General features: G+C 43.1%; 2 protein-coding genes across 4 annotated transcripts in view; one reads left to right on the top strand and one right to left on the bottom strand.

The window, feature by feature from the left end:
- Nucleotides 1–2,009: 2,009 nt before the first annotated feature.
- On the bottom strand, nucleotides 2,010–11,612 carry samm50l (sorting and assembly machinery component 50 homolog, like). Its single transcript, XM_036149382.1, has 15 exons — nucleotides 11,456–11,612; nucleotides 9,395–9,508; nucleotides 7,468–7,569; nucleotides 7,280–7,367; nucleotides 7,092–7,198; nucleotides 6,885–7,015; nucleotides 6,712–6,799; nucleotides 6,461–6,589; nucleotides 6,242–6,313; nucleotides 4,571–4,657; nucleotides 4,330–4,400; nucleotides 4,121–4,188; nucleotides 3,716–3,862; nucleotides 2,803–2,944; nucleotides 2,010–2,673 (listed from the first exon to the last, which is right to left on the bottom strand). The coding sequence occupies exons 1-15, from the start codon at nucleotides 11,474–11,476 to the stop codon at nucleotides 2,628–2,630; spliced, it is 1,413 nt and encodes a 470-aa protein (XP_036005275.1). The 5' UTR covers nucleotides 11,477–11,612; the 3' UTR covers nucleotides 2,010–2,627.
- A 9,032-nt stretch (nucleotides 11,613–20,644) lies between these two features.
- Nucleotides 20,645–27,103, top strand: part of scube1 (signal peptide, CUB domain, EGF-like 1) — a 156,582-nt gene continuing 150,123 nt past the window's right edge. For all 3 annotated transcript variants that reach the window (XM_036148942.1, XM_036148941.1, XM_036148940.1), the window contains exon 1: nucleotides 20,645–20,807. In XM_036148942.1, coding sequence (XP_036004835.1) covers nucleotides 20,720–20,807 — 88 coding nt within the window. In that variant the 5' untranslated portion in view covers nucleotides 20,645–20,719. The remainder of the gene's footprint in view (nucleotides 20,808–27,103) is intronic.

Genomic DNA, 27,103 nt, shown 5'->3' with positions numbered 1-27,103 from the left:
CTGACAGATGTTCCTCATCTGTTCTTGCAATTCTTTAGATTGGTTCATGAGGTGTTGATTCTTGAGATCCTTTAGCTACTTGTCAGACAAGTTCTATTTGAGTGATTTCTTTATTCCGATAAAGCCTGGGTTTGGTTAGTGAAACGGGAAAAGAAGCAGTTACTCGGTTAATTTGTGACTTGACTAAAAACGGCATTTATGCACGAGTTCAGGTTTGGGTGGGTCGGCGTTACATGAATGAAATCATGGTTTGCAAACTGCTTCTTTTCTTTGCTCAGATTACCTCAGTCTGATGGTAACATTTGTTTCATGTTTAGACACATTAGTCATAAAAAAAGGCAATAACAGAAAAAAATTGTAAGGGAGCAAATACATTTCACAGTAAAAGACCTAAACTGTTGATTGATAACTAAACTTTAATAACTGTATTCTCACAAACAGTTGTATTAATTAAACATATAGCATTTTAAGGTCTGCCCCTCCCAGTTTGTCTATTTACAGTTGGCCAGGGTTGCCCAGATCCGCCTCTCTGGCTTTGGACTGGTTCACCTGCCAGGACTCCCACACAGGACAAACTCGACAAAAACACGTCTGGCACCAGCCAAACTGGACCGCCCTGCACAGGTTTCCTGAGGAGCAAAGGTTTGAGCTACTGGCTGACATTTGGCAGCGAGACGGAGCCCTAGCCTACATAATCATTCACTTCAACAACTAAAAGGACAAATGAAATCAGCTCTGGACCATTGGTCTCAGAGTCGCAGCTGGATCAGAGCCTGCAGAACTTATCACATATTGATACCGATGCACACTAGTGACGCTCCCTGATAAAAACCCTTGTATTATTCCCACAGAAGAGGTCAAACAACTACAGATTGATTCAGGTTTTATAATACCTTGCTAAATATTGACTTCCCACGGAAAGTTTTACACATTGTGTCACATTACCTCAAATCTTCATGTTTTACTGGTATTTTATGTGACATACTGACGTAAAGTAGAACATAATTGTATAGTGTTATGCAAAGGTTTTCAATGTTTTACATAACTATAAATTGGGTTTTAGGGTAACACGGCATTTGCCACAGACCCCGCGATCCCAGTTGTGAGACATGGTGGGGGTTGCATCGTGCTGTGGGGAGGTTTTTCTTAAGCAGGGACCTTGGCTGATGGTCAGACTTGATGGGAAGATGGATGGAGCCAAAATCCAGGACCACCCTGGAAGAGAACCTGTTAGAGCAGGGGTGTCAAACTCATTTGTATATGGGGCCACTTTGGCGTCATAAAGTCATTAAAAGGGCCGGCAGCACGTGTAGAGACGATACTTTTCATTTCATAATTTCATTCCAGTTCACATAGAAGTATAAAAAATGCACAGTAACAAAAGTAGCAACCTTAAGCCCCGTTTATACAGTTTATCTGCAAGAAAAGTTGATATTGGGGTGAGTTACACTTACAGAAGGCACAGCTTTAGCCACTTTATACACTTTAAAAGGATATATACCTCTACTTTATGACATGATATACCTTTTTTTTTTTTTGGCTCTTGAGGGCCGGATAATTTACCTTGACGGGTCGGATTCGGCCCGCGGGCCTTTAGTTTGACACCTGTGTGTTAGAGGCTTCAAAAAAAAATTAAGACTAGGCTGAAGCTTCACCTTCCATCAGAACAACGTTAGAACGGCCTAGTCAAAGCCCAAGATAAACCCCAAATGAGAATCTGTGGGATGAATTGAAATATTGCTCTGCACAGATGCTTTCCGTCCAATCTGACAGCTTGGACTAATTTTGAAAAGGAGTGTGCATGCGTAGGTTCTCTCTGGGTACTCCAGCTTCTTCCCAAAGTCCAAAAACAAACTGTTAAACAGAAAGACCCCTCCCAGGTAACCGGCTATAGAGAAAGGATGGACGTACTGCTGCACTTGCAACTAAAGTGTCCCAGATGTCTACCCTGCATTGCTAAGCTTCTATCAGCTTTACTCTAACAAGTAAACTGAAAACACTGCAAATGCTTCAAGGGAGGAGCTGTGATTTATTAGAGAACATTTGAACATCAAAAAAAGAGAGCTGGGGATAAAAGCGCTGCAGGAGGATGCTGCTCAGGTGACAGCCCCACCTTCCATCTTCAGTGTCTTTCCTACTTTGTTGTTGTTGTGAAAAATTAAGTGCTGGTTTTCTCCAGGTTCTCCTGGATCATAAAAACGAGCTCCAAAGTGCCACGAGCGAATCTTTTCCAGGATCACGCTGTGCTCCTCGGGTCCAACAACCTGCCAGAAAACCTCTAATCTTTGCATAATGCGGACTTCATCTCACCACACGAAACAGACTCGGTGCAGATACAGGTTTGACTCTGAGCGGAACGCCAGAGGTGCACATCACAAAGCAGAAAACATGATTTCTATCCCCCCCCGTGGTACTGGTTCTTCCTTATCTAGGAGCCGTTTCGTGTTACATGGAAAACAAGGGGCGGCGGGGAGGTTTGGCTTATTTCCCCACAGGGTAGGCCCATGCTACAGTTTTTTTTCACACTCCCAAACAAGTTACAGGTGCAACATGACAATAAACTCCTCCCTATTCACATCAAACTCTGAGACGGGCGAGGGTCGAGAGGGGGACGCAAAGGGAGCCGGTCACAGGAAGCGTATCCCTGCTCCGAACTGGACGCCGTCGCATATCCTAGGAGAGAAAGAGGAAAGGTCAAGTAGGGTGACGCTCTGATGCTTCAGCAGGAGCGGAGGAACAGCACTAGGGTGTGTGTGTGTGTGTGTGTGTGTGGGTTCTGGTCGCTTTCTCAGTGACTCCCACCTGTCTCCGCTCTGAACTCCCATCGGTATGCAGTAGTTCAGCTCCAGTCTGGCGATGTTTCCGAGCCGCAGCACGATGCCCGCGCCGTACGACCAGCGGATGCACTCGGCCAGCCGCTGGAGGTGTGCCTGGGGGCCTTCGCCTGCGCAAAACACCACAACCACGTCACTTCATTCATTTCATGGACAGTGTGGCCCTCGCCGCCTTGCAGAAAAGGCTACAAATTACCAAGTGGGATTAAACGCTGCACGGTCCGCTTATTACTTTCACACATAAAAATCTTAAATGGGCAAAGCCTTCTGCTGACACCCCTAAAATAATCTAGAGGAAACCGTTTCCTTCAGAAATCACCTAGTTGGTAAACACGGCGCCCGTGTGTGTGATCGAGGCTCGGTAAGAAGATCCCCAGAGGTTTGTTAGAGAACATTAGCATCATGAAGCCCGAGCAGCCCAGCCGACGGGGGGCTGTAGTGAAAATGTCTTGAAGTGGTCAGTATGACCAGAAAGCGCTGTATAAATCAGTCCATTTACCATTTAATAGCAACAAAAAGTGGGTTTACAAAGTATTCAGTCAAAGGGAACAGATTGCATGTGTCTGCCACACTTTTCAGATTCTTATCTGTAAATAAAACTGAAAACATTGTACTGTTTCCACTTCATAGTTCTGCTTTACCGTGTGTTGGATAGAATGGATTAGAGTTTGTGGTTAGAACATGGCAAAAAGTGAAAACATTTAAGGGCTGTGAACCCTGGTAAAGTGGGACATTCTCCACTCAGCTGGAGCTCACAGTTGAGATTAGAAGCGAACAAACGTGAGCGATAAGAATTGGGCACAAAAGATGGGGGGGGCGGGGGGGAATGCAACTTTATTATCTGAGGAAAGCAGAAGCCGAGCTTCCATCCATCCACCCACCGTAGTTGAGGTTGCACAGGTTGCCCGCGTTGAGAAAGAAGTGCGTCCTGAAAAGGTCTCCGAAGCCTCCCCTGCCGGGCCTGAACGGCAGAGGTGTGTAGAGGTGCAGCCCACCTGCCCAGTATGCCTCCCCGCCCAGATAGTCACCTGAAACCCAAAGAAAGAGCTGCATCACACAAACAGCACGCATATGCACCATGCCATGCCTTTAGGCATTCTTCCCAATCATTTATAGGATATTTGGCTCAAAATATGCCGAGGGTGCACTTGGCCTGTTTAACACTACTGAAGCCCCCTCCTGAAGGCTATGTAGGTAAGCATTCCTCAAGGCGTTATTGTTTTATAACTTGGATGCTACAAACAAATTCTGACTAAATATAGAAGGAAGCAGTCCCCTGCGTTTACCTTCACTCTGTGGCCCGATGCTGTACATCCCAAATCCTCGCACACTGGTGGGACCCCCAAGGTAGAACCTGGACAAAAGCCAGCGTGTCACAATTCTCTCTTAGGACCATATCAGCTTCATATATCCAGTAACCCAATAAAGAACAGCAAATTATTAAAGGAATAATTTTTGGTTTGATTATAAATATTTCTTGACAACTCTTGTATACCGGTCAGCGATGCAGGAAGGCTGCCCTCCGATGGGATAAAGCATCCCTCCCCACAGAGAAGCGGACAGAACCTGGCAGGACACAAGTTGGAACGTTTTCAATTCTGCTGAAAATATAATTTGCAAAAGAACAACAAGGCCATGTTGCCCTCTAGTGGTTAAGTTTGACAAAGCAAAAGGCCAAACGATCCTAAGAAATCCCAATCTTTGCAAAGTTAAAGAACGACTCGTTTCTTTCGTACAGAATCCCAGAAAAGCTGTCGGTTCAGCTGAAGCTCAAAATCCTCTTTCAGAAAGCTGGCGTCTCCTCCGGTGTATCCAGCCAGTTCCTGTCGGGCAAAAAGACCAACAGAGAGAAAAGAGAGAGAAAAAAAACATTCCTCCTTTAGACAGTATGGACTGAAGGAAAGTTAAAGCCAAAGCATTTTTTTAAAACAAGGATTCTTTTTCCATCTAAACCAGCGGTGTCCAAACTTTTTGTCAAGTGAGCCAAAACTGTCAAGTAAAAATTACTTGAGGGTCAAAACTGAAATGACCAAAAAACGTTACTGAGAATGTCTTTTTGTCTGGTCCACAAAATATGCAATGCAATATCTTAATAAGATAAATTAGTCACATTTTCTGTAGGAAAGGAACGTGTAAACCATTGTAGGTAAAAAACTTATTTTGTTCCTAATTGTTCCTATTATCTTTCAAACTGCCATTATCACTCCTATACTAAAGAAATCTGTCTCAGATCCCGACAATCGCAGTAATCTTCGACCCATTTCTAATTTACCTTTCATCTCCAAAGTACTTGAAAAAAAGAGTCGCCTCCCAATTTAATTCTCATTTAACTCATAATAACCTTTATGAACAATTCCAGTCTGGTTTCAATCCCGCCACAGTACTAAACCCACCCTCACAAAAAACACCAATGAGCTTCTGATGGCAGCCGACTCCGGTCTACTCTCTATTCTCATTATTCTGGATCAGAGTGTGGTCTTCAATACAAGTTCTCACTTCATCCATCTGCACAGATTATCTTCAGTTAGCATCTATAACACCCCCTGACTGGTTTCATTCTTTCCTTACTGGCTGCACTCGGTTCATTCAGCTTAAGTCCTTCAGTTCTTGTCCATCTCATCACAACCAGCGTGCCCCAGGGCTCTGTCCTGGGATCCCTACTTTTCATTATTACTATCTGCAATATCTTCCAGAAAGTCAACATCCCTTTTCACTGTTATGCTGATGACACCCAGCTCTCTTTCATGTAAGCCAAGTTCTACACTGCCACCCTCCTCTCTTACCTCCTGCCTATTGAAAAATAAAATCCTGGTTCAACTCCAACGTCTTTAAACTGAACAGTAACAAAACTGAAATTCTCCTCATAGGAACAGAATCTACATTATCCAAAGCTGACAGTAGGTTAAGAGTCTGGGTGTCATCCTCGATAGTCCTCTATCCTTTACCTCTCACATCGTCAACAACACCAGTTCTGTCTATTTTCATCTATATTAATCATCTTCACTACTGTAACTCTTCTCTTTGGCCTTCCTCAAAAATACGTCCATCAGCTAGTTCTAAGATCCTCCTCCTCCGTTCCCTTCCCTGTTCCTCCTTCCCGCCTCGGCACCATGGGGTGCAGAGCTTTCTCCCACTCCAGACATCCCGCTCCAACACAGGCACCCTCTGCCAGTTCAGCTCTATACCCAGAATCCATCTGTTCCAAAGTGCATACTCTTTGTGATTGCCGGTTCATTGTAACTTTTATTAATTGTCGTTTTATCTTCATTCTTCTGCTTGTTCTATACAGTGTTGAGTGTTCTGAAAGCCACTTTTAAATAAAATGCATTATTATTATTATTTGAATAAATAAAAAGCATTTCCTCCAATATTCACAGTACCTCTGGACACGTGTTTTACACACTGACCTGGTTGATGCGAAATAAGGCACCTCTGTTGGGAAAGATAGCAGAATTCCTTGAATCGATGGACATGGTGTGCTGCAAACAAAACCCACGTGGATCCAATTGAATGAATGCAGTGCACTAAATTGCTTAAAATAAAAGAGTCCCCTAGAATTGGAAACATTATTGACATAGCTGGAGACAAGGCGGGAGAAACTGTCATCCTGAAGCGGGGAAAGTTACCGAAAGGGCCGATTTCAGCGAGTGCCCGCTTTCCTCTCGCACTGCAAAGGAAGCGCTGCGCGCCAGGCAGCCCAGCTCCCTCCACACGCCTTCCCACTTCAGCGTGTGGTTGGTCACGCCCAGAGGAAACTGCAAAGATGAGGCCGAACAGGTGAATCAGGGCTTAGACCTGTAAGGGTCAGATTAGGATGTTTCCGCTAGAACGGCGAGAGGAAATAAAAAAGGAACGGCGACACAAAAAAGCTGCTTACGTTTAATTCTGCAGACAGGCCTCTGTCGGTCTCTTTTAAGGAGCTCCAGGGAAACTGACCCGTGACTTTATACAAGTTCAGAGTGAGGCTGAAACGAAGGACAAAGAAATTCAGGCACCCAGCAGGTAGAAATGCCCGATGTAACACTTTAACACCTAAAAAGGAGAACACACTTGCGTTCAAAGTATCCTGGCTGCGGCTTGAAGAACGACAGGCCGTAGGAAGTCTCCTTTGTTCCGTAGGAGAACTGGAACGTGAGCTTCTCGGCTCGGCCGAACACGTTGGGCAGCTTCACCCCCAGGACCTGAAGGACGAGGTAGAGGATCACGTGCTCCGCTCGGGCACCCTGGATTCACCGTAAGCAGTGGCGCGCTTCTCACCATGCTCCCTTCGTTGTTTCCAACCATCGTGTTGTAGCTCCCCGTCAGCCTCTTGATCTCCGTCACTTCGAAGGTGACGTCCAAGCCGTTGGGCAGAGCGTCTTTACCTTGGGCACACGACAAAGAAGGTTCAGCCGACCCGCTTCTGTTCTGCCGGAGACCCCCGCGGACGCTTGTGGCTCGCTTACCTTCTGACGTGTCGATGAGAACCTCCACCTCTTTGAAGATTCCCAGGCGGAGAAGCCTCAGCCTGGCGACGTGAGCTCTCTTCATCACCTAAAACAAAAAGACCTGTATGCTCACTGAACGCCACCCGGATCACGTGGGCGTGTTAGCGTGTCTCCGTGTGCGGTGTAGCCATGCGACTTATTCGTACGTCGATGAGATTCTTGGCGTGGAAAACGTCTGAGATCTCATAGCCAAGCAGATCCTCCTTGGTCCTCCCCAACCCCTGGATGTTGACATGCTGGACGACCACCTGCGAACAAACAGGATTTTTACATGAAAAGGACACCCAATAACCCAAAGACCCCCCTCCCCGGCAGATGGATCCCAATTTGCTGACCGCGACATACGGCGTCCGAGTTGGCGAGCAGGCGTGAAGTGGCTGACTTTGGAAGGGCTGAGTTGGTTTAAAACATGGCCTATCTTTGTACTCTGGGTTCTTCTTGCAGATATTCTAACGGTTGCAATCGCAAAGGCAACATATAAAAAGTAAAGATGCTGCACAGTTCTTAAAGCGTTAAATTCCAGTATTTGGGCTGAGCGCTATTTTCCAAACAGAACCTGAATTTCTTCTGAATAAACTCTTCTACAGTTTGAAGCAATGCTCAGCGATCATCTTCTTACAGGATAGTCACTTTATTGTCCCTGTTCTAAGCTGAGAGAGTGCCAGACTGATGCGGAGAGGCAAACCCATCATACATGTGGGTGGTGTGTTTTTCTAGCCAGTTTAGCTTTTCCAGCGTTTTCAATTGTTTGTTATTTACATGACAAACAATTGAAAGTACTCACAATCAGAACCTTTGCATAAGGTAAAGTCTATTGGATCAAAACCCAGGCTGATGGCATGACCACAGCATTGACAAAGCCCTCCCCCCCGACACTCGGAGCCAAAATGCAGCCACATACCATGACACCGCCATAGCTGCAGACTCCATTTACCCTGTAATTCCACATCCTCCGCTCCGTGAGCGCGTGAAAAGCAAAGCCTGCTACATCCGGGGTTACTCCGTCTAGAGCCGCTGCAAAGTTTCTCGCCGCCCGAGGAGAGCGTGTGCGATCATCGTCATTACAAGCAGAATGCCAATCTATTTGGAGAGGATTACCACATTTCTAATTCAATGTTGGAAAGAAGAACCCTTGATCTCGCCGTCACCAGAGACAGCTCGAAGCATCAAAGGTGTCATTGTTGTTACAGACGTTAAAAGCCGTCTTCAAACCTCAAAAACAAGTGCATCTAAATTAATAAGAAGCCTGCTTCTTTATTTGGTCCAAAAAGAGTCGTATGCATCTGATATTTATATAAAAACAGTTAATTTTATTGTAAATGTTTAAAAAAAAACATTTAATTAGTGGTTAATGCATCTCTATTTACACCATTTAAATTTGACAAACCGGAGGTTGTTGACGTTCTTTTTCCTGTTCGCTACGATTGCAGTTGTGGAGCTTGACCCGGCCAGAGCCTGACAGACCGGAACTGAGCAGAAAATTGGACTTGTTCCCGTATTTTGACGGTGAACAACGGTGACGTTCGGAGTTAGTCACGGAGAATGCGGAACTGTTCTCATTAATTAAAATAACAACGCAGCTGCTCCGTCGGTCGAACGTGAACGGAGCAGTCAGGGAGGATGTGGAATCTGGTTTTATTACGTCTTTATCCTGGAAAGCATAAACTAGCAATAATGGAAGATAAACTACCAAATGATTCTCATATTGCAGTCTGACTGATCTTATTTCATAACTTTTTTTATTCTGTCATCCAAACAACCCCGTCATGTTTTTATAAATCACATGAACAAAGAGGACCTCTGCAACAGGAAAGCTGGGCTCTGAAAAATAAGCATTAAAAACAACATTTGCATCTGTAAAAACCTTTGGAAGACGCTCGGATGTTAGAAAAACTATTTCTGGAATCTTATCGTGTAATTATGGCTTGTTAATGTGAAAATAACAAGAACGGCTGAACGACGTCCAGCTTTAGAACTGTAATTTAATGTAAATGAAGCTGAACCCGAGGTATTTAAGCACTGTCAGAAGTACGATTTGCATGAGATGGAAAACAATACCACCAAAGTGCTCACATCTTTGTTTTCCAAGATTTCCTGCTTGGACTCCTGCTCCGGCTCTGGAGGCTCCATCAGGTCGTCGGGGTTGATGCCCAAATCGCGGCCGTGCATCGGGAGAGGATCCAGACTCTGCGCCGAGACCAAGCGAGTTAAAAACACGTGACAGTATTTTTTCTGTTTTTTTTTTTCAAAATCCCTCGGAAACAGAACTTTAATAAATTACATTTTATGCAGCTCTTTCATTGAGACAGTAGACAGCTGTGGGGCACAAATCCTACGGCTCCAAGCTCGGATCATCCAATCAAAATACTGGAATTGCACACATTACACGTTACATTCTGCCAGATAGTGTGCGAAAACTAGTGTTGGTTGTCCTTGCTGGCTCAATGAATCAATGTGAATCTTTTCGGTTCAATAAATGAACATGATGAGTGAGCCTTTATTTATAATTTTATGTAAAAATTTTTATTACATTTAATTTATATAAAATAGCATTTCTAGTGCGTTGGTTGATGCTAACTTATGTGTTTAATGTAGAACTGATCAAAGTCAGGTTCTATGCATACCAAAAAAAAAAAAAATGTGTTGCTGCTAATAGATGTTGAGTTTTTGTGGCCCACTTAACTGCATAAGGGCAATAAAGACTTCAACTTAGAAATGTAATTATATGGCCAAGACATTTACAGCTAACACTGCCGACCTGACTGTTGTCCAGCAGACAGTCATGATCCTCAAAAGGCCATTGCTAAAGAACTAGTTGTCCATTGTGCTTCATGGAAAGTTGAGTGGAAGGCAAATAGGAAAAAAGGTTCACGTCCACGTGCCAGGACATGGCTATGCATTTTACCTGGGCAAAAAGAGGAAAAAACACCTTATCGGAGACACAGACTGATGAGCTCCATGGCCCGCCCCATGATGCACCAGCTCATGGGAGCCCCAGCAAAGCATCAACTGCATGTACAGCTCAGGACAAGGGCTTGCTTCTCAGCAGGCCCACATTAGTGGAATAAAAATCCCTTTTAAAATCGATCTCATACAACGGTCTAATTGTCTGGGAAGCCTATTTTTGGGTTCTACATGAACACAACTAAACACTGGAAATAGTTCACCCTGGGAGAAATGTATGTAAGACGCGTTGAATCTTATTAATAAAATAAATTCACTTTTTGATGATATTTTTATCAGTGGAGTGGAGGTGAATTCATAAGGAGGAGACTGATAATTTCCAAACCATAAAATAATCCGGAGAACGCTCAGAGGAGTGTCTAATGTCCATAAATCCCTGAAGGTTACGCAGTAAGCTGTGAGGAAAAAGTGATATTTAGGTGGGGAATAACCAGGAATTTTATAGGTACAGTGGACGATTTTTCCAGAAATGTAGGCAAGAAACAGCCAAGTCACTTTTTGAATAACCGCGCACTCGACCGCTCCTCCGCTTCTCAGGGGGATCACGTGAAAAATAAATAAAATAAAAACTTCCAAACATATTCTGGCCTTTTTCTTTCTTCTGAGACCTTCTTCTGAATACATAAATACTATATGCGCGCATGCGCAGCCAGCTAACAAGGAAAATAGCGCACATTGTCATTAGGCGAGTATGTCACAGTGATTGGTAGGTAGGACAACCAATCGGTAAGGAGATCCCCCCGGAACTCCAAGTCTTAAAAGATCGTCCACAATTTAACTCTGACATATTTGACATATTCTTTTTCTGCCACTAGAGAATAAAACCCTCCGCTTGAAATGTTATTTGCAATTACAGCAATTAGAGCAGGCCTTTTCCCATCTCGGTAAATAAAAAAATAAATAACGAGGAAAAAAAGGCTTCGCGTTTTTAATGACATTACGGTCTGTAGATGCATCACAGCACGATGCCGTAATCAACGCGGCTTTTAAATCTTCCAAAAGTAACCAACATAAATCTACATCTCTGTAGGTTTCCTTTCACTCGACAGCTTTGTTAAAGGTGCCACGGTGCATCTGAGCAGCCTTCAGCCCTCACTGGACAGAGCGCAGCAGGGAGGTCAAGTCAGCCAACGCGCCTCCACTGGGACAGAACGAGCTCCTGCTGTTTACCTTAGCATGGACGGTCCCCATGTTAGCCAGCCGCCCGGAGAGGCTTCACTTCACCGCAGGAGAGCGAGCACAAGAGCTGACAGCAGCTACTGTCTCTGGTACCAAGCCCCCTTCAAGGGAGACGCCATGACAGTTGCCGAGAAATCGTGCTGAGTTCAAATACACCTCGTAATGTACACAATCTACCTCTACTAACATTGACTATTCGTTTTTATTTTTAAATGTCTTATTTTTATTGTTGAATTTGTTATGAATATATGTAATGACATTTTAAATGTATTCTGGACTCGCAGAAAATTGTAGTTTCAACGTACACAATGTATAACGACGGCACAATATGTTTTCTATTCTATACTTGTTTGTGCTATTTTCTTTTTCACTAATATTTAAACCTGGATATTACCAGTCTACATTAATTAATTAATTTTTCTCATCTTTATGAATCTAAGGTTGTCGTAAATCTAAAAAAGGATTTTAAACCTCTTTTCATATGTGAAACAAGAGTTTCACAGGTAGCAAACTGTATTTTAAGGAATCCCAGAACGACTGAGCAAATGTAATAAAAGTATGTTATATCTTAAACTTGAGATAATAAAAGATTTGTTGAGTACGGTAAAATAGCCATTTAGTATATTCCTTGACTTCAGTTTCATCAAAATGCCATATTTTCCTACTGTGTTTAGATTGGGGATATAAAGAACCAATAACAAGCTTGCTCATTTTGTTTATTTATTTAATTAGTTGAAGCAGTGGCCCATCAAAGAGCAATGCCCTGGTCAGTCTGTTATATTAAAAAAACAACTTTGCATGTGAAACATCCAGAAACATATTGTTTGACAGCATAACTGTAGATAAGAGCTTTTATTTTTAGAGGATAATTAATGATAAAGGCCTTGGCAAAATAACTCCAACTTTGATGCAAGTTTTGTAAAAGGTGGCCCAATGGGGCCCACTAAAGTCCCTTAAATGAAAGTTGTGCCAACTCAGCGAGTGCCGCCATTTTGGGTCTAAACTCATTTAAGGGACTTTAGGGCCCACCAATAGTCTTGGGATGGCAAACCAAACCCAAAAGCTGCATGAGAATTTGAGGACCTTTTCTAATGTACATAACTATAGTGATCCTTCCAGATATTGACCTGGAGTAAACAAAAAAAATATAGATCATAATGAAACTGTTTGTCAAAACACTTAGGATTTTTTAGAACATGCTTTTTACCCTATGTCAACAATTAATATACATAATTTTGAAATAGTGTAGCCCTTCTAACGTTTGAACTAAATATGTGACCCGGTATCATTTGAAAGCAGGACATGGAGGGGTGAGTTACTTACTGGACATTTAGAATGGATGCTACAAAAGAAAACAGAATAGAAAACATACATACATACATACATACATACATACATACATACATACATACATACATACATACATACATACATACATACATACATACATACATACATACATACATACATACATACATAAGGAGTGTCACTGCTTTAATTTCAAAAGTCATACAAAAGGTTAAGTCAAAAGTTTACAAGTTTCCTACACTTAAACGCATCACTTTGACAACCCTCAATGATTGGATAGGACTCAGAATGAATTGACAAATAGGATCCAGTAGATGGCAGTGTTTGCTTTCTCGTTGCTGAATTAATTCATGTTCAGTGACAGTTATGTATTGTCCCTTTTTGAACTCAAGTGGGCTAAAAACGATGGAACCATTTAATGTTGAGGGGAAAAACATAATATTAGCGTGTTTTTCATATCTGAAACGCATTGATGCAAATGTCTAATCATGTAACTAAATCTGCCGTAAAATGAGTGCTTGCAGACTTTAATAAGCTGTTGCAGCTGACTGATTAAAAAAGAATCATGGCCCTAATTGATGAATGTTTTTTTTTTATTTTAAGACCTGGTATGTAAAGTTTTGCTTGATACCTGTTTTGCAATAAAATTCAATGTCATTGAAAAGTTTATTTCAGTTATTTTCCTCAAAAACGGCGAGTTGTTGACTTATTAAACACAGTGATCCATTTCAGGAGTGTAGTGGTTAATTTTCACGTGTATTGCTTGCAGCTAATAAAAAACTCATATTTACTTTCCCAGAAAATTAGAATATGACATCAGAGCAATAAACATTGATTTATAACACAGAAACGTTGCGCCCTAACCAAACACGGGAAAGACTGTTGACTTGACAGATGTACAGCAGACACTCACTGACACCCTGAACAAGAAGGGCAAACTATAAAAAGCCTGTGTCTTAACACCTGACTGTTCAGAGTGCTCTATCCGATGATATTAATGGAAAATTTAGCAATAGGAAAAAATATCTAGGATAATGTGCACAAGCAATATTATAATTTGCTTGTGCAATATTCTAAATGTATATACCTCCAAGACGTTTGAACCAAAGAGTGGACTGGCGCTAGTGTCCGAGAAGGCATCCTGATTAGATGCCTGAATCACCTCAGATGACTCCTTTTGATGCAGAGGAGCAGTACCTCAAAAACTGGTTTTAGGGGACCTGATGCACTCATGAAAAAAAAAAAATGTTATGCCTTTGTTGCTACGGAACTTGTGGATTTAACAAAACATGTACAAACTGACCTGGTCTACATGTATATACCTGGACAATCCCTAGTGTTTACAGTTCTGATCTAGAAAGTGGCCAGGCCAGAAATGATTTCCTTTGACCGCTTGATAATCTCTGAAAGAAATGAGCATTTACCTACGCTTAACATAGCTGGATTAGCTTTACAGCAAGATGGAACCCCACTGTAATAATTTCTTTCTTTACCTCAGATGACTTTTTTTAATCCCCACAATTGCTTACTATATCAATATGATTAAACAAAGTTGTGGGGGAAAAAAACCTGTGAACCTATTATAAACATGTTAGAAAATATTTCCAAAGCTTGACAGAGTGGGCTATGGGTTACATTCTGGGTTTGGAAGGAGTTTGTGCTTGTTTCCTGTTCCTTTCACAGCACGATGGGGTTCGAACACCAGGTTTAAAGTTGACTTTTTTCACAAATGAAATCCTGAAACCTATGGTTTTCCATTTGTCTTCACCCCTTTCCCATGATAACCTCAAATAAGCAGCAAACTAATGTCTCTGGAGGTTATCTAGTTTGTAAAACGAGGCCAGCTATGTGCGATTTAATCCCAGAGTAAATCTGGTTGCTCTGTGAACGGTTTGCTTGAGAAGATTAACAAAGAAAACATCACCATAAAGACCAACCCAGCAGACAGATCAGGGAGAGAGTAGCTGAGAGCAGGGTTGGATAAAAATCCATGATGGTAAACGCCAATGGAAAGAAAATGGCAAAACTACAAACCTAAGAAGACATGTCCATCCACCGTCACCCACCGGTGGACAGGGAGGACAGAGAAGCAGCCAAGAAGCCCATGATATCTCTGGAGGAGCTGCAGAGACCCACAGCTCAGGTAGGAGAATCCACTGCCATTTGTTGCCCTCCACAAATCTGCCTGTTATGCGGCAAGATTGGCAGGAAGGAAGCAGTTGTTGAAGAAAATCTACAAGATTTCCATTTTAAAGTTTGTCCTAGAAAGGAACCACTTAGAGCTAGAAAGGAACCACTTAGGGTGAAACAATAGCTCATTAACATCTGGGCCTGAACCCAAGTGGCGGTTTGTTCATTTTGTGTTACGTCCTGTTAGATTTCTTCCTGTGTTTCTCTTCCCTGCTCTGCTCCTGTCAGTCGTTCTCCCTCTATCTCAGTTCTCCGCTCTCATTGTCCATCCAATTACTTACGCCTGCTCTCCTCAAACCCCTCTGGATTTAAGTGGCTCTCGTTTACTGGTTCCTCTGCCCTCCTGCTGTCTTATCTGCCACAAGCTCTTCTGGCTTTCGTTGTGCTTTGCCCACCTGTAGGCTCTTTTGGTTTCTTTCCATTGTGTTGTCTCTGGATATTTGTCAGCATTTTGGTCCAGCTATGGGCAGTCAACCTGCGGACCAAGCAGACGCTCACTACCTCTGCCCAGCAGAAAGAGCCCTCCAACAAGGCAGGATTATCATGGCTCCATTTCAGCAGCTGTTGATACCAGACCGTTCACCCTGTAGAAGATCGGACATGATAAGCCGACTGACATACTGGGTGGAGGAATGAGGAAGCCTTTTCCCTCAGTGCAGTCTCGAAGATCTGACGAATGTTGAGATGGTTAGCATTCTGCTCCTTCACTGAGGGTTTGGTAGACACTTCTGCTCAGGGGCGCAGTTCAACACCCCTGTGGCTCTACCTGATTCTTCTGACCTCACATCTGATGACCTGGCTGTTGTTTCTTGCCTGTCCGCAGCTGCGTCTTCCCTGCACCGGCGTTGGTGCCGTTGGCGCCATCAGCGTAGGAATTCTACCTCTGTGGCAGCGCCCTCCACGTCATCACCGCAGTAGAGCCCTACATTGTCTTCAGCCGCCACAGAGCCCTCCACGTTCTGCGCCGTAGCAGAGCATTCCATGCCAGCGTCTATTCAGGGCAGAGGTTTCCACGGCCTCTGTCATGCCCTGCGCCTCCAGAGGGCTCCAGAGCCACATCGTTGTTGCCTCTGACCCCAAGAGCCAGATCGTCGTTGTAGTTGAGCCTAAGAGCCCGCTCGTCATAGCTTATCCTCAAACCACTCATTGTCATCATCTTTTGCTCCACTCCTGCTTTAATCATCATCATCATCATCATCATCATCATCATCATCATCATCATACACTGGTCCAGCCATCTACCTCACTCTAGCCTTGTGTCCTTGTTCCTGAGTCCTCCAATGAAGGTGTCCAGGTGGACATACCTTGCTCTCCAGGGCTCCATTGAGGGATCTACAGGCTTCCAAGCAATTCTTCAGGGCTCCACCGTGGTCTAAAGTCTCAAGGTTCCACCATGGTCTAGTTTTCTGAGCTCCACCGTGGTCCAAAGTCTCAGGGTTCCACCGTGGTCTAAAGTCTCAGGGTTCCACCGTGGTCTAGTTTTCAGGGCTCAAAGTTGGTCTAAAGTCTCCAGAGCTCCTTTGTGGGTTCCAGTGGTCCTGGCGTCATTCTCCAGAGTTCTTCCATGAGTCCCAGAGGTCCCGCCCTGGATCCCTCCACATTACCCAATGAGCCACCTTCAGGCCAAGTTCTTTCAGGACTCCTGGTCCGCTGGCTTCCAGGGCTTCACCTACCCTTTCGCCGGACTCCAAGGCTTTGCCTTAGCTCCCACCAGCCTCCAAGGTTCCTGTGCCTCTCTCGCCGCTGGCTTCCTAGGTTCCTGCACCTTTCTCAATGCCGGCCTCCAAGGTTCCTTTATCACAGGTGTCCAGACACAAGCCTGCCCCACAGGCCTTCAGGCATCATCCTGCTCCCAGGCCTCCAAAGTTTATCCTGTGCTGGAGACCTCCAAGGTTTCCTTCTGCGTCCCAGACCTCCACGTCACTCTGCAAGCCGCAAACCTGTTGAACTCTGTGCCTGGTCGGGAAAATGTCCCATTTGCCCATCTGAACTTTAGGTTATTGTCCTCCAAGTCAATTGTTCTTCCACTCTTTAAGGTCTCTGCTCTCATTGTCCTCAGATGTCGCTCATATACACATCAGATCATCCCTCTTAATCCCTGTGTATTTAAGCTTTTTGGACACTTTTCACATTTACGTGTTCCTCCATGTTCTAGTTACACCTGGCACATGCTCCTCTGGTTTTCTTCACCCTCTGCGTTCCGCCCACATCTAAGTTTTCATTGTAGATCGTTTATTTGAATATATCTAAAAGATAATAGCCACAATAATAATAGAATAACAGTAAATATTTTACATATTAAAAAGGGGTGAGTAGAAGTAAAATCTCTCTCTCTCTCTCTCTCTCTCTCTCTCTCTCTCTCTCTATATATATATATATATATATATATATATACATATTTTTTAAAATTTATTTATTTATTTTTTCTGGGAAAGTAAATATGAGGTTTTTATTAGCTGTGTGTGTTTGTTTACTTCTACTCTAATATGTGATATATATATTCCCACTCTTTATCCATGCTTTACGCAGGCTCATCCATGCAACTTCTCATGCAAAACCATATTTCTGTTATTTTGTGTCAGCATTTTGGTCCAGCACCAAACCCCACAAACATGTCAGAAAAAGCTATAATTGTCAGAATAGGTGGGTCTACAAAGTTCCAACTCAGGGGGGTTGAACAGAAATGTTTGTCAAACATTATAAAGTGTATTGCTGAACAAAATTCCAGTCATGTATCGTTTTACTTCCAACGTGTGGTCTGTATTCTACAAGCCACTGTATTCAGGAGCCTGAATGCTTTTTCGACCTTAGTTTCTGGAGTTTATTTCATCCCTGTTGCCTGTTATGTGCAGCTTTGAATGTTTAGTTTTTGGAGATGATGTTAAACCTTTAAAATTTAAAAAACCCACAACAATTGCCTTAATGACTATAACTTTGCACATAAGTATGTGCTGTTCCATTACACGTTGGTATATAACTTTAGGTTTTTCTAACACACACAGCAGCAGTGAGATGTTTATATACTACCATCATGGGCATGAATGTAATTTAACTTTGAGCCCTTATTTTTCTCATATTATGTCATAATTGTGCCGTAATACACACCTGTAAGGGTTCTTAAAATCTAGAAATAGGTGCAAAATATTGATTTCATGACATGATCTGGAAGAGGTACCACCTACTCAGCTGAAAGCCAAATAGCTTAACAAAATAAACCTCAATCAGGCTTTAAAGGGTAATTTACCCTTTAAAGCCTGATACAGGTAATTTTGAGGAATATTCCCATCTTTAAAAAAGAAAATCTTCTTTTGGTTTCTTTTTAAAAAAATAAAAATAAAAATAAACATCAGGCTTTCAAATTTACTTTGTATCGTAAGACCAAAAATTACATTTTCCTCATGTTTTCTGCATTTATATAAAGGGTATGTAAAATATATTAATTTGTATGTTGTATGTTCAGAATAATACTGACTTAGTTGAAGAGGTAGAGGTCTCAGAAATATTTGTATCAAAAATTATACATTTGGAGACACAGGGTTATTATCGAAATCAATTTAAAAATGGAATTGAAGCAGAGTTATTGTGGCATTCTACCTACTTCCAGCAGGGGGCGCTATGTTTCACTGAGTTGTCCTCCAGTTTAGTGAGCTCAGTGACTGCATGACAGAGATATGAAAGAGACAAAAAAAGAGGCAAAAAAATCTCAGTTTTGAAAACATTTGAATAAAGCTGCTGGAAAGTTGCCGTTTTAAACCCAGGGTTCTTTATTTGCATGTATCGTGTGTTGCTTGCTCCATAAGTTGTCTGAACCCATGGATGTCAGATTCATTGGAAATTCTAAACTGAGGTATGGAGTGGGCTTCATTGTGCATGTTTCCCCTTTTGATGACTTGCAGAGGTGCACAGGGTGGCCCTGTATCATCTAGGACAGGGGTTCCCAAGGTGGGGGTCGGGACCCCCCCTGGGGGTTGCAAGACCCTCTTGAGGGTCACAAGATGATCTGATGCAGAGGTAATAAAAATATCAAGTATTTCCTTCTTTGTGAGACCGATACCAAAGTATACCTTTACCCCCACATTCCTTGTTTTAACGCAGAGGGAAGACAGTACTATTTTGTAAGCGTTCTTATAAAAACGTTAATATATTCTTGTATTATTATGACTTTTCTATCATAATCCCCCCCCCCCCCCCCCCCACCACAACCAAAAAATAAAATAAAAAATTAAAATTTTGGGGGTCGCAGGCTGGAAAGTTTGGGAACCCCTGATCCAGGACATGGTTCAGACCCTGAATAGGACAGATCGAACTTGTGAAATGTATAAATCTAGCAGTGAATTCCTCTTTAGGTGCCAGCTGACATGCCATATATCCTATATGCTATCTCACCAGCAGCTGTACTCAAGAACCTCAACAACGTTAGGAGTCATTTTAATCAAGCAATGCTTTAAGTTTACAAGAGAAAAAGGAAGACAAAAAAAAATCTGCCGCAGAAACAAAACAAATCCTCCTTTGGATGCAGAAGTAGAGTCATAGAAGTATCTCTGAAATCTGGTGTGTTAATCGATGATAATCAAAAAGGGAAAAACTAATGTTCCCCAGAACATATATTCAAGCCTTTCTCCTCTTTGTTTTGGCAGTTTGCACATGGCCAGTTGAGATTTGGGGAAAACAATAAAACCGCAGCCTGCGTCGCGCCTATCGCTTTTATGCTTTGGGAATATTTGTCGATGCGAAAAGATTTTTACTGACCCCGTTAAGCCTCTGATATTTGTTTGAAAAACTCTATAAAGAATTTTGTGCGTAGTGTAAAATACGGATGCGCCCTTCAGCTCGTAAATGACTCAAAAACCCACCTTTTATTTCTTTGGTCTGTTTATTTTATTAAGTGATCTCGGCTGCGTTTGGTAACCTTCGGCTCTGACGTTCTCAGACTGGTAGAACCTGAGAAACAGATGTTTTTCAGAGCACGTTGGTCACGCAGCATAATGCCGCCACCACCATGTTTCCAGGTGGGGAGGCTGCCTCCATGGCGACGCTTAACAAAAGTGGTCCGCACCAGGTAGCATGTTGTGTGCAAGGCGACAGGTTCCATCTCGGCCTCAGGGGCTTGCAGCTGTGATTGTGTCGGAATCGGCAAGTGCGCGCCGCACTTTTCAGATTGGTATCTGTAAAAAGACAAAAGCAATAAAGGCACCGCTTTTTATACATTTATACATCTAGATTTGAGCGTTTTTCTCTTCTTTTTTGAAATCCCCCATCTTCTTGCCATGTCTACCCTCCTTGCTCTCTCTCTCTCTCTCTCTCTCTCTCTCTCTCTCTCTCTCTCTCTCTCTCTCTCTCTCTCTCTCTCTCACCTACTGGCCCACACAAGCCAATCCGAGAGCTTAATTCTCTCTCTCTCTCTCTCTCTCTCTCTCTCTCTCTCTCTCTCTCTCTGTCTGTCTTGCCACCCTCCCCCCTCCCCCCCCCCCCCCCCCCCCGACCCCATCCACACCACCCACCCACCCCCAACTGCTGCCAGTCCACAAAAAAAGGAAAAAAAAAAAAAAGAGACGTTCCTCCTCCCTTGTCGGACACACACACACTCACGCACGCACACGTGCAAACTTACACACACACACACACACACACACACACACACACACACACACACACACACACACACACACACACACACACACACACACACACAAGCGGCCAGTCCAGGTTTGAAGCCCCTCAGAGAAGCCCCGCTGGATCCTCACATCGCCTGTCAGCATGGGGAGCGCTTGTTTTTCCCGGGACGTTTGTTTGTTTATCCTCCTCATAAATACTTGCAGGGTGATGGGGAATGTCGGACTCGCAGGTAAGAAGCTCCCCTTTCCATTCTCCCCGTCTCGGATCCCTAACACTTCTGCTTTCGGCGGCTGCTTCCCTCTTACCGGTTTTTCTTTCCCTTTAAAGGAGGAAATGATGGGAACGCGAGTGTCAAACTCACGGGCATGTGCCACTGGAATAAACTTGGTAAAAAAAAAAAAACAATCTGCCGAAAGTCCCGATAGATCTGAGAAAACTCCCCGTTATTTGCGATTCGCATAAAGTATTGGAATATCATGCTGGCGTTTGCGTTTGGCTCCCACGCAGGATGGGCTCGCAGACTTGCGCACCGTGGTGAAGTTGCGCGGTGACATGAAACAATGTTCTGTGATTAAGTAGAGCGAGGAAAAAGAAGAGCTACTAAATGACAACGTTTGATAATAAAAACATATTTTTTCCCCGAGTTTACTGAAGTTCTGGGTGGTGCGCCCCTGCAGGGCCAGTTCCAGTCGGAAACTGCAGCTTTATCTCTGCGCTAAGCTCTCCTTTGCAGAGCCGAGCCAAAATCATATGTGGCCCTGGGCAGAATTTCACGGGGGTTGGGGTGGCACCCAGCATGCATCAAATTACAGTTCTGTTTTTTCGTTTTATTTTGGGGTGTGGGGCTGATTTATCAATCCTGGTTTCAATAGGTTGGATTTAAACCATCCCATTATAGCTCTGGCTGTATGTTTAAGGGCCGTTGTCCTGTCGGAAGGTAAACCTCCACCCCATCCTTGATTACTTTGCGGCATTCACATAAACCCTGCATAGCTTCCCGATCCCTGCTGGAGGACAGCATTCCCACAGCATGATGGTTCCATCACTATGCTTCACCTTGTGTTTGTGTGTTTTTGATGTAGGCTAAAGTAAAAAATAAATATATAATTTTTTCAAATCAGCAAAAATGTTGTGGTGGCATGGAAAATATTTTGTGATTAAATTGGTCTTGTAAAGGTGGGATAAACATGGTTTACAAGTAAGGCGGCAGTTGCATTGGCCATTTCACAGAATTTGTTGCGTTTGCCCCCTAAATTTGTCACTTCAAATTATTTATTAAATAAACAACAATTTAATCGCGCAAACGAATTGTTATAATGTTTTACATGCCCATTGGGTCTGGCAGTGAATTCCTGGTGTGCAGCTATTCAACCTGGATTAGGTAGAGCTGGGAAAGAGGGAGCAATCTTAACTTGCTTTGTTTGCAAGCCACCAACAATAATTGTCTATTTTTTACAGACATTTATTTGCAGTTACAATGAGCATAAAATGTGATTCCAGCACACACATATTCAGCTGAAACGGTTCAACTGGAGAAAAGACATTATGACTGGAAACCGATCAGAACGTGAACATGTTACTAGTATATTTTTCAGTTATTTGAAATCTTAAATAAATCCTGATGTTAAAATTTAAAAGAAATCGAAATAATTTTAACAACGATCAACATTACCTTTGGAAGGTAATGATAACTAAATTAGAACTAAAATTCTAATGTTTTAGAGCAGTTCCATGTGGCTCAAGCCTTATTTATGGGTTACAGTTAGGAGCCGTTTTACCTAACAGCAAGAAGGTCATGGGTTCAAATCCCAGTCTGGAGTCTTTCTGCATGGATGTTGCATGTTCTCCCTGTGCATAGGCGGGTTCTGCTTGGGTTCTCTCCCACAGTTCAAAAGCATGCACATTAGGTTATTTGGTCTCTCTAAAATTGCATTTAGGTGTGAGTGTGTGTGCATGGTTGTTTTTACTGTGTGTTTCCGTGTTGCCCTGTGATGGACTGATGCCTCGCACCGAATAGCTGATGGAGATAGACACCATAATCAGCGTGAACATGCAAGAATAATCGGGTTACACCCAGTATAGTTGCAAGATTTTTTTTTACTCTTTCCATGAATATAAAATCCCCAAAATATTTCAAGAAAGTAGTTTTTATACATTTCCTTTGCTCAGGTACTAAATTATAATTATTCCATTATACCAATATAGAGTTTATGTTTTCCACAGTTAACTCATAAATGTGTGTATATCTGTTTGCTGAAGCTGACTAGTATGTATTTCAAATGTAATACGTGTTAAAATAGTAATTTATTGTACAATTCATGTAATAATTTTTTAAAATGTCAGCTGCATGAAGAGTTTCATATATTGAACTTTTTATTTTTCATTAAATCCCACATTTCACATCTGAAATGAGTTAATAGCATTTAAAATAACCAAATTTCAAAAAATCATGAGCATTAAAAATAATGCAAATGGAAAGATACCATTATAAGCACAGTTGAATTGACCAACTAACTACAAATAACAGCAAGTTAAAATAAAATAAGAAAATGCATTTCCAATGCCAAGATTTGTCCATTTTTACTATGGATGCAATTAACAGTTTGCTATACATTGGCATATTGAATGCTGCTATACAACGTCATCCAATATGCCAGGAGGCAAACTCTCCCACACTCAAAGAGGATGCTAGAATTCATATTGTAAGCAAAAAGTATAGATCAGGTTTGTTGTGCACATACGTTATTTAAGATCTTCCAACTATACCTAGTCCACTCCTCTGGTAATAGTAAAGGTTAGTGTTTAGGTTAAGCTAAACAACATGAATGGGAGTAAATATAGTATTGTAACAGGGATAGAAATACAGCCATGTATGTGTATGTGTGTGTGTTCTTCTACTTGCAGCTGAGTAAGATAATTTTTTGCTCTTTTTACTAGTAAATTGAGGACTTTGATGTAAAGGACCTTTTTTCGGTCCTCACTTCTTTCCTGGCTAGGAGTTAGTTTTAGCACTAAGGTGTCAGTTAGGTTTAGGGTGAGGGTTGAGTATGTACCGGTAAAAGTTAGGGCTAGGGTCAGAGTTAGGCCATAGAAAGGCTTGAAAATGAATGGAAATCTATGGAAGTCAAGGAACGGTCCTCATGTTGTATTTTAAACAGGGATTTGGGTGTGTGTGTTAGTTTTTTTTCTGGTAAAACAACCAGCCCTTTCAAGACCATTGGGCATTTTGGGAACCAAAGCCCTGTCCTAATACAGTGGGATTCTAGGGCTAAAGTGGAACCTAAATGGGAGGTTGAGGTTGGGTATGTACTACTAATGTTTAAGGACAGTGGTTTTGGGATAAGGCACAAATTAGGTTATCAAAAAAAAAAAGAACAGAAGTAAACCCAATGTGTTTATGCGTCTAAATGTTGGTTCTGGAAGAGGTAGCAGGGCTGTGAGCTGGAAGTAGTGCTGTCATAAGTCCCAAGAGAAGCAGGCAGCAGGGGTCTATTATCGACCCTGCAGCCGCAGCACATTGTTCTGGGTGGGGAGTCATTATTGTGACAATCTGCCACCACACCGACAAGGTGGGGGGTGGGCGGGTGGTTAAGAAACTAAAAGGGGGATCATCAATGTCCCCATCCCTGAAACACAAGAGACTTGTAGCTGCTGTGCCCCGACATGCCACACTCCCCTTTGCTCTCTCACTAAAAGTCTTTTTTAATTCTTAAATTGTTATATACTTTTCCCATTTTAGAGCCGAGATGATGGATAGACATCTCAAAGCTGTGGGGTAAAGGTTTACTGATCGGAGAGCAGGAGCCAAAACATCTATATGTGATTTGTGCATAATGAAGTGTCCTTCCGTCGTTGGATTTAAGACCAGATGAGACCAGCTCCTCCATCAATAACCTGATCAATTGAAGAGCCCTAAAGCTTTCTTTTGACTGTGTGTCCTCAGCTGCCAGATCTTGGCTTAAAAGCAATTTTTTTCCCCCTATGCATTTCGGTCTGGACCTTATCTAACACTTATGGCAAGCAAATCATAAAATAACAAGTCAACATTTCAGATCACATTTAAGCTATAAGGCTCCACCGGCTTGATGTTAAGCATTTTTTTAAACGGCTTATTTTTCTACAAGTTGCCTAATGCTGTAGCGCTGGCACTGACAAGGGTCCAGTGTTGCTTTCATGTCATTCACCGGGATATCTGGAATGTATAACTTGCCGGCGAGGTGATTTTGAGCTGCATCTTACAGTATGGTTTTCTTTCCTGCTTGATGCTGAAACTGCTGAACAGTTGTTTTGAAAGAGAGGTTGAGAGCTTTGAAACAAGAATCACATAATAAACCTTAAATGTATATTCTGTGTGGAATCTAACCATATTCTTTGCTTGATTGTGGACAGGCTTTCGCCCAGGCAGTTTAGTCCTGTTATTAAAAATCAACCAGCATGTGGATGGTCTATATAGAGTCTTTGAGAGGTCTTTTGGGGTGCACCAAGGTGTTATTCAGGTGTGTCGGACCAGGGACACATCTAAAAGTTGCAGGATGCAGTCCCTCGAGCACTGGAGTTTGATACCCATGCACTTGATCATGTCTTGGAAGGGGTACCCACTGGGGATTTAGTAGCGCTCATGGGGGACTTCAATGCCCATGTGAGCAATGACGGTATTACTTGGAGGGGTTTGATCAGGAGGAATGGTCTCCCTTTTCTGAAGCTGAGCAGTGTTGGACCATACCGAACACCATGTTTGAACACAAGGTGGTCTACAAGTGTTCTTGTTACAAGGCTGCCTTGAGCCAAAGGTTGATGGTCAATTTTGTTATTGTATCATAAGACCTGGGTCCTTACATCTTGGACACTTGGGTGAAGAGAGGGTCAGAGCTGTCAACCAATCAGAAATTGGTAGTGAGTTGGATCCGGTGGCAGGGAAGACTGTTGGACAGATCCGGTAAACCTCAATGAGTGGTGAGGGTAAGCTGGGAACATCTGGACGAGGAACCTGTCAGCAGCCCCCAACAAGGCAATTTGTGGGGGGTGCTGCGGGAGAATGGTGTAATTGGATTGGTTTTCAGGGCTGTACAGTCCTTGTGTGCCCAAAGCAAGAGTTTGTCCACATTCTCAACACAAAGTTGGGGGTGTGCCCAATGCACATTGGACTCAATGTCAACAATCCTGTGTGTGGTGTTCATAGACAGGATCTCAAGGCGTAGACATGGAGAGGAGGGTGCCTGGTTTGGGAACCTCAGGATCGTATCTTTGCTTTTTGTGAGTTTTGTGGTTCTGTTGGCACAAACTCCAGCATGTACTGGAGTGGTTCGCTGCAAAATGTGAAGAGGCCGAAATGAGAGTAATCTTCTCTAGCCCTTGGTTCACACTGACTATGGTGCAGATTACTGTCCTGATCCAGAGCTGCTTCTCCGCAAACCCCCACTCACACTGCTCCTAAGGAAACAGCAGCCAGCTGCAGCTCCGGTTGTGGTAGGGGGGCCCGGTGGAACAGAAGTTCATGTGGTCCTTTCTGTTGCTATGCCTCATAAATGATTAAAAAAGACCTTTGGTTTTCATTTTCTAGGGCAAAACTCGTTATCCCTGCGCACAAACATCCTATTTAATCCTCCTAAAGCCCCCGTGTTTCCTCGTGTTTCTGTGTTGCCGTTTTGTTTATACTTCTCAAGTTTGCGTAAGTTGTTTGGGTGTTGTTCTGAATTTCACCGGAATGTTCTCCTGTCTAGCGCCCAAATTTTCCTGTTTGACTCGTGAAATTCGGGAGATTGATCCAGGGGCCGCTGCAGTGGCCAGTCAAACTTCCTTCTTGCAGATTTTTTTCGCTGCACCTTACGGATGTGGGTGTACACACAGATTTTAAAGACTTGGGTTGCTTGCCGTGTCCACCTGTATCTGGACCGTATTCAGTGGGAGCCCGGCATAGGTCTATGGCCATAGTCCTCCACCGAACAATGGTGGATTACTCCCTCTGGGTCAAGCAGAGGAATTTAAGTATCTTGGTTTCTTGTCATGGTCGGATAGTACGAGAGATGAACAGACAGATTGGGGCTTCTTCTGCAGTAATGTTGTTGCTTCTATGGTCTGTTGGTGAAAAAATATAGTTGCCAAAAAAACAAAGGGCTGGGTTTACTGGTTTGTCTACATTCTGACCCTCACATATGGTGATGAGGTATGGAGGACGACTGAAAGAACAAGGTACCTGGATAAGAAATGAGGTTCCTGCGGAGGGTGGCCAGGCCCTGCCTTAGAGATGAGGTGAGGAGCTCCGCAGGGAACTCAAAATAGAACCTCTGCATCGAAAAGGAGTCAGTTTAAGTGGTTCGGACATCTGATCAGGATGCCCCCAGGAGGTCTCCCTTTGGGGGTTTTCTGTGTGCATCCCACTGGGAGGAGACCCCGGGGAAGACCCAGAAATTGCTGGAGGGACTGTGTATGTTGTCTGCCACTGGAACGCTTTGGGATCCCCCAGAATGACCTGGAGGATGTTGCTGGGAAGAGGGATGTCTGGGTTTCTCACCCGGACCTGTTGTC

The sequence above is a fragment of the Fundulus heteroclitus genome, chromosome 17 (assembly GCF_011125445.2).
Source record: "Fundulus heteroclitus isolate FHET01 chromosome 17, MU-UCD_Fhet_4.1, whole genome shotgun sequence".
Taxonomy (NCBI): domain Eukaryota; kingdom Metazoa; phylum Chordata; class Actinopteri; order Cyprinodontiformes; family Fundulidae; genus Fundulus; species Fundulus heteroclitus.
This window is presented reverse-complemented; position numbering and strand designations above follow the sequence as displayed.